Source organism: Agelaius tricolor, unplaced genomic scaffold (genome assembly GCF_023055355.1).
Source record: "Agelaius tricolor isolate 1412-34295 unplaced genomic scaffold, bAgeTri1.0.p SCAF_2, whole genome shotgun sequence".
Classification (NCBI taxonomy): domain Eukaryota; kingdom Metazoa; phylum Chordata; class Aves; order Passeriformes; family Icteridae; genus Agelaius; species Agelaius tricolor.
In genome coordinates this window covers 23,762,523-23,775,841 of record NW_027269262.1, presented here as the reverse complement: position 1 = coordinate 23,775,841, position 13,319 = coordinate 23,762,523, and the positions used below count along the sequence as shown (strand labels likewise).

The 13,319-nt window shown below is 41.3% G+C and overlaps 1 protein-coding gene across 1 annotated transcript; it reads left to right on the top strand.

Moving 5' to 3' along the window:
- Positions 1 to 44: 44 nt before the first annotated feature.
- On the top strand, positions 45 to 8,006 carry CCT5 (chaperonin containing TCP1 subunit 5). The gene is made up of 11 exons (XM_071454452.1): positions 45 to 231; positions 1,145 to 1,205; positions 1,297 to 1,461; positions 1,847 to 2,045; positions 2,791 to 2,983; positions 3,875 to 4,024; positions 4,348 to 4,467; positions 4,869 to 5,054; positions 6,087 to 6,224; positions 6,602 to 6,782; positions 7,731 to 8,006. Exons 1-11 carry the CDS (start codon positions 127 to 129, stop codon positions 7,856 to 7,858), a joined length of 1,626 nt encoding a protein of 541 aa, XP_071310553.1. The 5' UTR covers positions 45 to 126; the 3' UTR covers positions 7,859 to 8,006.
- The last annotated feature ends 5,313 nt before the right edge of the window (positions 8,007 to 13,319 follow it).

The window sequence follows — 13,319 nt, the reverse complement described above, 5'->3', positions numbered from 1 at the left end:
AAATAAGGCGCGGGTGTAGCGGCCGCGCAGGCGCGGGGCGGCGCGCGGTGTCGCGGCGGGCGCGGCGGCTTCCGGGCGGTGCGCGCGGGCGGCGGCGGTCGGAGCAGGCCGTGCAGCGGTGCAGCCATGTCGGCCATGGGGACTCTGGCGTTTGACGAGTATGGGCGGCCCTTCCTCATCCTCAAGGACCAGGAGCGCAAGACGCGCCTCATGGGGCTGGAGGCGCTCAAGGTGAGCGAGCGGGCGGCCGCCGGGGCCGCCCGCGGGCTCGCGCTGGCTGGGCCGTGCCGCGCCATGCCGTGCTGTGCTGTACCGCGCCATGCTGCGGTGGGAGCATGGAGCCCCTGGGGCAAGGCGCTGCCGCCGCTCATCGCCAGCCCCGCCCGAGATACAGGGCGGATGGAGCCTGGACTAGGCCCGTAAGCGGGAGAGAGATGGAGGAAGAGCGAAAGCATGGCCCCGGGGCTGGGAATCCACGGTACGGCGTGGATCCGCCCCCCCGGCTGCGGGCTTTGGGGCCGTCACCCCCGTGGCTCCTACCCAGCTCCCCAGTGCTCCCTCCCTTAGACCGCAGCCTAAAGCTCGGCCGCAGAAGGAAGGCCGGAGCTGAGTGCGGGTGGCACGAATCCCGACGGAATATGGGAGCAGGCATTAGAACAGAGAGGTTGTGGATGCCCCATTCCTGGCAGTGTTCAGGGAACTGAACAACCAGTTCAGTGTATGGGGCACTGAGCAACCTGGTGTAGTGGAAGGTGTTCCTGCCCCTGACAGGCAGGACCTGGATGATCTTCGAGGTCCCTTCCAAGCCACACCATCCTGTGATGATTCTGTGATGGGTAAAATTGCACTGCCATTGCACTGCCTTCTCTTTTTAGCGTTGCCGAATTCTGTTGCTCCTTGCTTTGTGCGTTAGGGCTGTCATTTGGCTGCTCTGCTTTTGCATGCTTTAGCAGAGCCAGCACAAGGAAAGGCATAGGAAACGTTTCTGTCATAAGACCAATACACACTTTCTGATTCTTTTTCATAGTTATTGTCAGTTAAATCACATTTGCACTACTCACTGTGTTTTCCTTAGCTTAATATTGTGATCTTGGAATGCATGATAATGATTTAACTTCTGGCTTTGTTATCCTTTGTTTTACAGTCTCACATAATGGCAGCAAAGGCTGTAGCAAGTACTCTGAGAACATCCCTTGGGCCCAATGGTAACAATGAAAAACTTTAGTGATTCTCTCTTAGTACTTGTTGTGGGGGAATTTTCAAAATTTTCCTTCATCCTTTGTACATGTTTTTTAGGCTTGGATAAAATGATGGTGGACAAGGATGGTGAGGTGACTGTGACAAATGATGGTGCTACCATCCTGAATATGATGGATGTGGATCACCAAATAGCCAAACTTATGGTGGAGCTGGCTAAATCTCAAGATGATGAGATTGGGGATGGAACTACTGGAGTCGTTGGTAAGAACGTATTTTAAATTTAGCTTCCTTTTTCAAGTTTAAAATCAAGCTGCTTCAGCTATTAAAAAAAACTGTGAGAAATAACAGTAGCTTTTCTGTAGTACTTCTTTGGAGTATTTATTGTTGCAGTATTCCTGTCAGTTCTTGTATGAGAAGTCTTCTAATCAGGAAGTCTTTTGTGTCTTTTTGAAGTTTAGTTACATTTTAAGGTAGTGCTGTGCACCCCTTTGATACTTTCAAAATTTTTTTGCAGAATTTTCTTCTGGAGTCACCTTGTCCTGCCTTGATGCCTGTACTTCATTTTGGTCTTTTTAATCTGTTGTTAATGTACTTATAATTATGCTCCAATCAAGAATAAAACTTCTTTTTCTTTTTTTCTTTATAGTTCTGGCTGGGGCACTACTGGAACAGGCTGAGCAGCTGCTGGACCGAGGCATCCACCCCATCAGAATAGCAGATGGTTACGAGCAGGCAGCACGCATTGCTATTGAGCATCTAGACAAAATCAGTGACAGCTTCCCAGTTGATCCACAGAACATTGAGCCTCTGATCCAGACAGCAAAGACAACTCTGGGCTCTAAAGTGTAAGTCACAAAAACTGAATATTGAATGAATATTTATCCTTCCATTGAAAACTCTCTGCGTGGAAAGGAGAAATCCTGGTGGTTTTGTGTTATTGGAGTGCTGCTGAAGGCTCCTCTGTGTTTTGTTTTGTCTAATTCCTCCATGGACTCCTGTCTCAGGGTAAGAAATTGTGAATCCTTTGTCTCCAAAGGGTCAATTCCATGAAGTTAAATAGCTGCAGCATCAATTTCATTCTAACCTGTTAGTTCCAGGTTTCTGCATCATAGTAGGTTCCAAAAGTAATGTAAATCTGTTAAAAATAATAATGTGTCATCTTTTGGGGTTTTTGCCACTAAAAAGATTTTACTTAGGATGGTTCCAGAAGTTCTTTTTCCTTTTTGGGTTCTGTATCTAAATGTATAAATTCAGACATTGGAAGGGCTTCCCTTGCAGAGTTGTCTTACACATGGTTTTTATTTCTTGAATGTTCTTTAGTAGCTTAGTTTTCCTGACTTGTTCCAAATCTGTGCTGAGACTCCATTGACAGAGGTTCCTCACACCAGCCATACTGTGTGTTCAGTTTTCTGCCATAGCCAGCACCTTCTACTTCTGTGAACAAACAAGCAGGACCCCTCTTTTAATACAGTGTGCAAAAGCTGACTGCTGTAGTGGTACTTCTGGCTGTTTGAATGATTGATAGAATCACCTTTTTCTCCCAAATGGTGGAAATGGAGTACAACTTGATTGTATTTTGTTCAAACCTAGAGTGAACCGCTGTCACCGGCAAATGGCAGAGATTGCTGTGAATGCTGTACTGACAGTAGCAGACATGGAACGGAAAGATGTTGATTTTGAGCTGATCAAAGTGCAAGGCAAAGTGGGTGGTAGACTGGAAGATACACAGTTGGTTAAAGGAGTGATTGTGGATAAAGATTTCAGTCATCCACAGATGCCTAAAGTAAGTGATGTCCTTGTGTGTGTCTCTTGTGTGTACTGTCTTAAATAAGAGTTTCTAGCCTACCTCAAGTGTCGTCGTAGCATTTATTAAGTATTACACAGTCTTGTGGTTTAGCTTGGCTTTTCACCAGTATATTAACAGAGGAAGGGGCAAGGAGCATGAAATTTTTCATATTGGAAGAGATCAAGGTAGAGTTTACAACAATATTGAGAAATTGTGGTGGAAGGGTGGAATTACTGTACTGCTGAGTGAGGACAGGTGCAGGATTCTGTTTAATATAAAAATAATTATCCCTGGTATGTGATATGCTTAGTACAATGCTGTGTCAAGATTCTTAACCTTTATGACTTGCTATTTTGTCCTGTTTGGAACACTCCAGAAGCTGTCCTTGTTTTATGTTTGGTGTAGGTAAGGTCTCCAAGTCTTAGGGCAGTTTACTTTAAGAAAACTTCTACTGCTCTAAAATATTCATTTAGCAGGTACCCACGTTTATCCTGTAGAAAGGAGGACTAGTGGAAAATAATGGTCATGTAATAGTTGAAAAGTTGTTACAAAGATGAGTAGTGTTCTCAGTAGTCACAATGGATAAGGGATGGTTTAATTGAATTTTTCTTTTGTTTTTTAAACATTAAATTATAAAAAGGCATGACTGGTAAAGATTGTTAAGGGCTTAAACAGTGTCTGGGAACTATGGAATTTGTTCTAAGTGGTTTGTTGAGAATTGACAGAATTATTTAGTTATACTTAGTTAATCTTAGAATAAGTCGAATGATCTTCATATTTGCTCATGTGTTTGTGTTTATAAAGATACATCTGTATGTTTTGCAAATAGAAGAAAAAAATGTTAATGAGGTCATAAATCATCTTTTTTTTTTTTTTCCAATTGCCCAGGAGCTAAAAGATGCTAAAATTGCCATCCTTACTTGTCCATTTGAACCACCTAAGCCTAAAACCAAGCATAAGCTTGATGTCACATCTGTGGATGATTACAAGGCACTGCAGAAATATGAAAAAGAGAAGTTTGAAGAGATGGTGAAGCAGGTAGCCTTTAGGATTATTTCTCTTTTCTTTGTCTTTCATAGCCTTTAGAAAAAAACAGCATAGTGCATTGATTTGTTCCTGTAAATGAGCTGCTAATCCTGATGGGAAGCAACATATGAGCAGTTGAAATGCTGTGAATCAAAGATAATGTAACGTAAGAAAGAGATACCAGCTTGGTTCAAAATATATTTTGATCTCTGTGTGTGCCAGGGGGTTCTTCTTGAGAATTGTCTTTTGAGAAAATTGGGAGAATTAAAACCATGAAGAATGTTTTTTATTCCTTTGTTAGTTCTGATCAGAAGGATGATTTGTGTTGCTTTTAGATAAAAGACACTGGTGCAAACCTTGCCATTTGCCAGTGGGGTTTTGATGATGAGGCAAATCACTTGCTGCTTCAGAATGAGCTGCCTGCTGTTCGTTGGGTTGGTGGACCTGAAATAGAAGTAAGTAAAACTGGGCTTTGCACCAGCTGTTAAAATATTTATGAAGTAATAGGCTGTACCAGCTAAAAGTTCAGGTTTTCTGGGTATCACTGCATACTTGTGTATATGGGTGGGTATTGGAGAAAAATCACTGGGGATTTGTGAGAAAAACCTACCATGGAGGGGGGATTATGGTTTATAATTGAAGCATCTGTATATTACTTAATAAAGTTTTAGGTGTCTAGGAAAGTTTCTGCTTTAGTCCTGCCGTTGGCAGAAACAAAACATTGGCTGAAGTACTTTGAAGCGATGGGAAGATAACCTTTTGGAGTAGGCATTTGACAGATGCTTTTCCACTAGTTTTATGTTCTGAAAAACATGGGAAAATCCTGTTGAAGTAACTCGTGGCTGTTTAACTTCAGTTAATCGCCATTGCGACGGGAGGGCGCATCGTACCACGCTTCTGCGAGCTCACGGCAGAGAAACTGGGCTTTGCAGGCGTTGTCAGAGAGATCTCCTTCGGAACAACCAAGGACAGAATGCTTCTCATCGAGCAGTGTCAGAACTCCAGAGCTGTGACCATCTTCATTAGGGGAGGAAATAAAATGGTGAGATGCTTGCTTTGATACATAGTTGCAGAATGCGTAGTTTCTTTGTAAAGCGAATTAGTACACTCTTCTTGACATTGTCTACATTTTCCTTGCAGTGTGGGCAAATAGGAAAGGGGTGAGGCTTGTAGGCAGTCAGGACTGTGTGTCGGAAGTAACTTGTCAGATTTGCATCCTATGGTTTTAAACCAAACTATGGTTTTAAACTTTACTTTTATCTCTGTTCATATATAGTTCATAAATACAGAAATGGCTTTACCTGTGGATGCTCTTAATATTTTTTTCTCATGAGAGGGTCACTTTTATGAGTAAAGGTATATTAACATCTTTGACAGATTTGGTTTTATAGACCTAGTTTTTGTAGACCTAGTTGTATCACTTCTGATTTAGTTCAGTTAAGATATTTCAAATAAAAACCCCAAACTACTGCAAGCTGTATATCCCCACACCCTACATTCCCCACTCACCTCGAATTGAGACCACTTGAAATGCTTATGTACCTAAACTGGATTTTGGTTGCAATTTTAGTGTTAAATTATATTTGCTGTAGGTCAAGTCCTACGTTAAATGAAAAACCTTTGGAAAAAAAGAGCATACTGTAGTCTGAAATTTTCTTGTAAGAAACCAGAAATACTGCTTTAAAAGTTAGTGTTTTTGTTAAATTTCCTACATCTGTTCAAATGAGAAGTGGACAGAAATTGCAGTCTGACAATAATGTTGGCATTTAAAGTTCAGTGTTTTGTGTCTTGTAAATATGCAAGATTGAGAACCTTTTCATGTAAGTTTTTGTTACTTCAAATTACAGGTTTAACAAATAACAGTGTGGTTTGGTGCATATTTTTATTCTTTGCCACTGGATGTCTAACATTCTCTATTTTTAAGGAGTATGACATAGTAATAACAGAGCTGCATTGGAGCCATAAAAAAATCTTGGGAGTTTATCTGCAGTTTCCACATCTGCATTAGGAACTACATCTTCACATCCTTCAGATGTGTGTACTGTATCAAACACACGCTGTTGTGTAATTGCAGATCATCGAGGAAGCAAAGCGCTCTCTTCACGATGCCTTGTGTGTAATCCGGAATCTCGTTCGTGACAATCGGATTGTGTACGGTGGTGGTGCAGCTGAAATATCTTGTGCCTTGGCAGTCAGTGAGGCAGCAGATAAGGTAAGAAAGGAACAGATAACATTTTCTTTAGTGTAGTGATTGAGCCTGCCTTAAGAGATTCCAGAAGAGCTTCCAAGATTTTTCAGAAAGTTCCGTAATGTGCTTTCTGACATTCCCTGATAACCAGTGTTAGAAGTTATCCTTCCTGTCTGTGTAAAGGAAGGATTTTCCTTCCTACTTTTTTTTCCTTCTGTGCTAGGAGCAGATAAATTATTTTTTAATTTTCAAGTAGTTATCATTCAGAGGTATTTGTTTTGTTACTATATTCCAAATAAAATCTACCTATTGTGTGTATGTGTTTTATATCTAGTATGAAAATCTGCTTTTACTAACATTGGAGTTTATTAGCTAATGAATTTGAATTTCTTTTCCTCTAGTGCCCATCTTTGGAACAGTATGCTGTGAGAGCTTTTGCAGATGCCCTGGAGGTAATTCCCATGGCCCTCTCGGAGAACAGTGGTATGAATCCAATACAGACAATGACCGAAGTGCGGGCGAGGCAGGTGAAAGAAAATAATCCTGCCCTGGGCATTGACTGTTTGCAGAAAGGAACAAATGGTAAGAACTGCAGCATGCAGAAGGAGGAGCATAAAAGCTTTTCTTTCTCGAAAGCTCAAAATGCTCACTGTGGTATTTTTTACACCTGTGCATCACTTGGTTTATTCTAACTCTTGTGCCTTGCCATAATAAATGGGAATGTGCTTGGAGAGCGTATTTATGTCTACCAGGAGGAAAATGTATAGCTGTCTCAAAACCTCTGTTTTGTGGCAAGATTAATTGAAGATGTTGACTGATCTTGTAGTACAGGAAAGAAGGCTGCTCTTAGGATGAGGCAAGCAAGCTGTGCTTTAAATACTGCAGTTTTAGTGATCCAGGTTACACTGCAGTCCTAAAAACAGTTGTTTTGAGAAACAGTTTGTGAAGAAGTAAACAAAAGGCTGGAAATATTTGTAGACAATGATGTTCACACCAATATGTCTGCATATATAAACCTGGAGCAAATACGTGAAGACTAAGAAGCCAGTGTATAAAACCTTATTTTCAACTGGATCTACGCTTTTCACCTTCTTACTTATTCTGTTGGTTTTTTGAGAAAAGAATGTGGTAAACAGTAATTTGTGCATTCATAACCCTCCTTTGGTTAGGTGTTCCTGTTTGATGGCATTTGACCTTTCACTTCTTTAGCATTTGCTCAGCCTTTAGGGTGCTTTTAATATATGTGTATGGAAATCTAGCTTTTCACCATTCTGCATTACTTTTTGAAAAGCACAACCTAGTTGGGAAAAGAGTTGTATCTTAATGTCCTAGGATCTTTGGTAAGAACCCACATGTAAAACGCTAGTTTGTACAAATTATGTTTGTAAACCACAGTGGCCAAGAGTAGTAATTTCAGAATGTTCTTTGAAATGATGTGGAATTTACTGTTACTAATTACTAACACTTACAGGTTAAGTGTTATATGTAGATTTCATGAGGGTGTCTAATTCTTCTGCTTCCTTTTGGCAGATATGAAGCAGCAGCATGTTATAGAAACCTTGATTGGTAAGAAACAGCAGATTTCTCTGGCGACTCAGGTTGTTAGAATGATCCTGAAGATTGATGATATCCGTAGGCCTGGAGAATCCGAAGAGTGAAGGTTGAAAAGCAGGAAACATTAAGGGGCCACAGCAGTAGCAAAGATGGTAGTATTCTGATGCTTCATCTTCAGCTATTTATTCTGGACACTTTTTGTTTCACATACTGTAATGGCTAGTTGTTGGAAATAAAACAATTTAGCACTGATTTCAAGACTTGTTTCAGAAGTATTATTGCATCTTTTCTTAGACAGGTGTAAATATTCATAGAAAATACTTCCTGAATGTATAGGGAAAATATAATTAATGAAGCAGTAAAACCTAATGGGTAATTTTTCTGTTGTTCCTTATGGGGAAAGCCCACAGATTCTTATTTTAAGAGGTCTGTCACTTTTTAAACTAATTAATTAAATATTAACTAATTATTTTAGCCTCCAGTAATTCTCATATGTTTAATATATTAAATATGAGGTTTCAGTCTGAGCATTTAAAGGCGCTGTCTTCCATGCTTCCAGTTGCTTCAGTTTTTTATCCTTGTCCTCTTCTTGATTTATGAGGATTAAGGAGGGTTTTTTCCCAGAGGTATACACATTCAGCCGAGTGAGGGTTTTTCCCAGAACTTTGTCAGTAGTACCACAGTTGAGTGCACTTACTCAAAGGTCCCCAGTACAATCTGAGAGTGGCAGAGTAACATTGATTAGTAAGGTGCCTTGCCTGTGAAACAATCAGCAAGAAACAAGTGGAAGACTAGAACTAATGTACAATTTCTTTGAAGATTTCATAAGTGAGGGAAGTGTTACAAATACCAACTCAGCATTGCTTGTGTTACATAGGGCAGAGGAAGCTCTTTGCTGGCCAGTGTTTGCTAGCAGGTCATGTTCTGATTGGTATTTGCTGTGACTACCACACTTGAGTCAAAAAAAACTCTTCGGTGAGTGTTGATAGAGGAAGAAAGGTAGAAACAAGTTTACTAATTACAAGACTGGTCTTATTTCTAGAACTGTTTGAGGATAAATCATGCAAAGCTTTATTGTCATTGATTAAAAAATTAGTAGTGGGTGTTTCATCATTATTCTTTTACCTCTTCCCAAATTAGCTTCGTTTAGATGCAGTTCAATGGACAACAACAGTTGATCAGTTTTACTGCTGCCAAGATCCGGCATTCTGAATCTGTTCAGGGTTGTAAGTGTGACTGTAAAAACCCATAAACACCGGAGCTCATGTAGAGCCATCTCTCACTTTGTTTGCTAACACAAAAGGAAAACAGCTGTAGCTAGAACTTAAAAGGGAGCAGTGTACTTGTACTAATGTACCCCTTTCACCTCATAGTGAAGTTGTGGATGTAATAGAAAGGAAGTGAGAAAACAGCTATTCCAATTTTACTGGTGTTTCATCTTCTGTCCCTTGGCATGGTTGAACCCCCTTTGCTGTCCAAGCCTGACACAGTTACAGGCTTTGGCTGTTAAAAGCTGCTTAATACAGAAGCCCTTAGGAACACAGGACAAATTACTTTGAAAATTGAAATTAGGGCTTTACTGATGTGGCTCTAGGAAATAAACATTTTGTGCTCTGTATATAAATATTTGTTAATATTCAACTAGATCTTAGTAGGGGAAGTCTGGAGCTTGATAATGGAACTTTGATAAAATTGTAAGAAATAGAAGTGGTTATTTTTTTCAGTGGTTTGTACTTCTTCAACATAACAAATGTATGACATTAGCACCATCAGCCAGTGCTGCACAGAGGCAACTGGAGGACAAATGGCTTTCATCACAGCATGCAACATACAACTGGAATTATTAAACCAAATTAATGAAACAGCTGCAGCACAAACTGGTACACTTTCACAGCAGGAGTAATTAAATTTGTGCTTTGACAGAACAGTGGCAATACCCGTATTGGTAATTTGTGTGCTGTCTGGATCTGGTCAAACAAAACAGGAAACATCTGAATAACAACAAGGTTGGGGGAGGCAAACACTGACGTTTGAATTAATCATGGTCCATTTCTAACCACTGGGAGTAAATGCCTGGCCTGGTGGTGTGTTTGGAAATGAGGTCCATGGAGCCCTGCTGTTCATGCTCCATGACTCCTGGGAAAATGCAGGATTCACCACGGGAGGGCAACATCCACCCATCACTGCCATAGCAGACTGCATCTGGGTTTTTTAAAAGCGAGCTGAGGCAGCCAGCAGGTCTTTCCCAACATCACTGACACAGCACACATGTCATCAATAAGACATGAATCTTTACAACTTCCCCTCAAGGGCTCAGTTACTTCAGCTAATTTCGTGACTAAGTTCCATGTGTCCTTTTAGATCCAAGATTTCACATCTTCCTAGGACCCTTAACCTCACCCTGCCTGTGTGTCCTGCTACTTCTAGTTCCCCTTTTACTAGCTGCCTTTTCCCAGCCTGGTCTGTTGGTCTCTCCTGCTGCATTCCCAAGCCTGGGCTCCTTTCCTCCTGATCTCACACCTCTGTGCTGGCACACTTGTCTTTGCAGGGGCACAAGGCAAAGCTGCCAGGAGCACAGAGCACAGCACATGGGCTCCTCTCACTCCCTCACACTGCAGCAGCTCAGGGGCCATGCATTCCTGACTGAGCTTTTGACTTCAGACCCACCACAGTATGAGTGGATTTTTTTCAAGAATAGAGTTAAGCAGAGCTGTAAAGCAATGTTCTCGTTTCTCTACAGACACTTTTTAATACAAATGCATTCTTCCTCTGTTGAGGGAAAAACTCCCTTTTTCATCATTTCTGCATACTGAGTGAGGAAAGATGCCTTATAATGGGAACAGTTCCCATCCCAATGATTCAGTGTGGCCAGTTTAGGGATAGGATCTTAAGTGGAGCAATGGAGCAAGTCAAGCAGGTCTTGCCAATCTGCAGGTCTATTAGTTCTCCTTCTAATATCAAGACATTTGGATATTAGGATACCTACTTACCTAATTAATCTGAATGGCTCCAGAACCTACCTGGGCTGTATGTCCTTATGGTAAGTCTGCACAGACAAGGGGGCACCATGGTAGCTGCTCTACTCTGTGGCAGGATGGCAAGACTGTCCCTCACAGTATTGGAAGTTGCTGTTACCTAGGCTGTGGGGATGGGTTATTACACCCTCTGGTCTCATCATCATCTGAGGAGCAATGATTCAGTTGTGAGGTTTGGGTCTGGCTTTGTTGGTCCTCCCTGCACAGAAGTACCTCTCCATGTCACATCTTGGAGGGTTTCCCAGGAACTCTCTGCCAGGGAACATTTCTCACCATGTTAAAGAGCTAATTAAGTGGGCTGACTGTTTGCTTTATAAGCAGCTCCTCTCTGTGACACAAGAGAGACACTTTGCTAAACTCCAATGACTATGGAGTAAAGCTTTAGTACATTCTCTGTAAGACACGTGCACTGTGATTCCTGTCTGGTGTACATGCACTAGAATACGTGTTCCTTGTGAAATTCCTCCCTGAGCTATTTGGGACCAGTAGTTGTGTTGTGGTGAGGCTCTTGGCTCACAGCAGCACAGGCACTGAGAGAAACAGGTCTCTGCCAGCTCTCTGGTGCCTGGGTGCTCACTGAACATGGGAAAATGCTGGGGGTAAGAGAGAGCCAGGGAGACGCTCTCCCTCTTCTGCTCCAGAGCTGCATTAAGCTCAGCCCTTGCTCCTTGCCTGAACTATGTCTCAGCTATGCCTGTGCCTTGATGATACTCGTGCTGGTTTGACTTTCTGGCTTGTCCTCTGTCCTGCCTTATCAAGTTGAACTTGCCTGGTGCCCTTGACTTTTCACTGACCCTGGTCACTGTGACTGAACCTGCTTTTTGTTGGGTACATTGAAGCCAAGGAACTCTGGAAGACTACAGTGACCAGAAGTCTGGAAAGAGAATTTCAGACAGCCATTGAAGGAGTTGTTACTCTTTGGCATGTGTGGCTCTCCTGCAGTGTACAAGCAAGAAGGTCTGTTCAAGCAAAAGTAGAGCGAGCAAAGGAAAAAGGGGAACCTTAAGAAATCAGCATAATCTGATAACTTGATCACAGGGAATGGTAGACACTTGGAACTTTAGTAAGGATGTAAAGAAATATATTAGAATTAGGAAAATGTCAGTATGAGTAATGCTATCATGGACTGCTAAAGACAACAGCTCTAAAGGATGGGGTATTAGCAGAAGCACTCTCTCCCTCCCAGAAAAGTCAAGCAGCTGAGTAACACAGGATTTTAAACACTTGGTGTGTATTCTCTTTTTCTGTTTGAAGTAGGGCCTGTAATGGGATACAGTGCTTTTGACAAGAAAAGATAATGACTTCCTCAGTATCATCTTCAAAGTACTCCAACACCATGGCTGAAGACAAAGCAGCAATGAGGAAGTTCCTCCTCTGCATGAACCAGCTGTGCTGCCAAGGATGATATATTCCCTTTCCTGGATTGCAATATGTAGTGTCATGCTCAAATCCATGGGGGAGGAAAAAATCTGCTAAGGACTGCTACACTTAAAGTCTCCACCTATCTACAGACTCCTCCTAAGTCAAAATCTGCGGAAAACTGGGAAGTGTCTTGGAGGAATTGTGACTATATTCTTGCCCTGTTCTCATAACTATTTTTTTAAGAGACAGGATATTGGATTAGGTTAAACCATTGGTTTAACGTGGGATTATAACTGTTGAGACAAGCTCTTCAAACTTTGTGCTGTACATAAAACTAACTGATGTAAAGAGCAAGGAGTAACTGGCTAACACTGGTGAACTGGCAGATTGTTTCTGATTCTCACAAGGCAAATGTCAGAACTTTGAAGCTAAGATTTTTAAAGAGATACATCTAAGACATTTAGATGTACCTCTTTTCCTGGAGCACAGTCCAAAGTTACAGGATGAGTCCATTCTGCCCATAGCCTAATTTCTGTGACCAAAAAAAAAAAAAAAAAAAATTATATTTGGGTCAATCTTGTACAAGACCAATAACAAAAAAACTATAACTCATTAAAATTTACAAAAATGTCAGTGAAGCAGCGTTGCTTTCCCTCTTTAAATATTTTGATTAGTTGATATTAAATGAACAGTCTTGAAAAGATTTCCTTGAATTCACATTTAATTTGAAATTATTTGGTTTTAAAAGAAAAATAAATATAAGTAAAATATTTTACAATCTGGTTTGAACTTAAAGATTTTGTGATTTCTGATGCAGACTGGTGCCTTTTTATAACATGTGAAGAAAATCATCTGTTTCTCAGTAACCAAGTTGATCCTAAAAAATGTCATTTATCTTTTCACTCCAGATCATGAGGGAGTGGTTTCCCTGCTGGCACAAACAGAGCCCATGTACACAGGGGACTATCTAGTATCACTTCAGCTGCTCTGATCTCAGGGCATCAGGGTCTCACACTGTCTCAGTTTCAAGATTTGATTTATGGCACCTAGTTCTCAGAGTATCATTAAAAAACTGCCCAACATTAAAATTGCTGAGTTCCCACTCTCTAAACTGGACTGTCTCGTGGTGAAATTCTCTACCAGCTGCTTGTACTCATCACTCACTGAC

Coding starts and splice junctions, on each gene's coding strand:
- CCT5 (XM_071454452.1), top strand. CDS start 127: ATGTCGGCCATGGGGACTCTGGCGTTTGACGAGTATGGGCGGCCCTTC. Junction 2,046..2,790: donor ACAACTCTGGGCTCTAAAGT/GTAAGTCACAAA, acceptor GTTCAAACCTAG/AGTGAACCGCTGTCACCGGC. Junction 4,025..4,347: donor TTGAAGAGATGGTGAAGCAG/GTAGCCTTTAGG, acceptor TGTTGCTTTTAG/ATAAAAGACACTGGTGCAAA.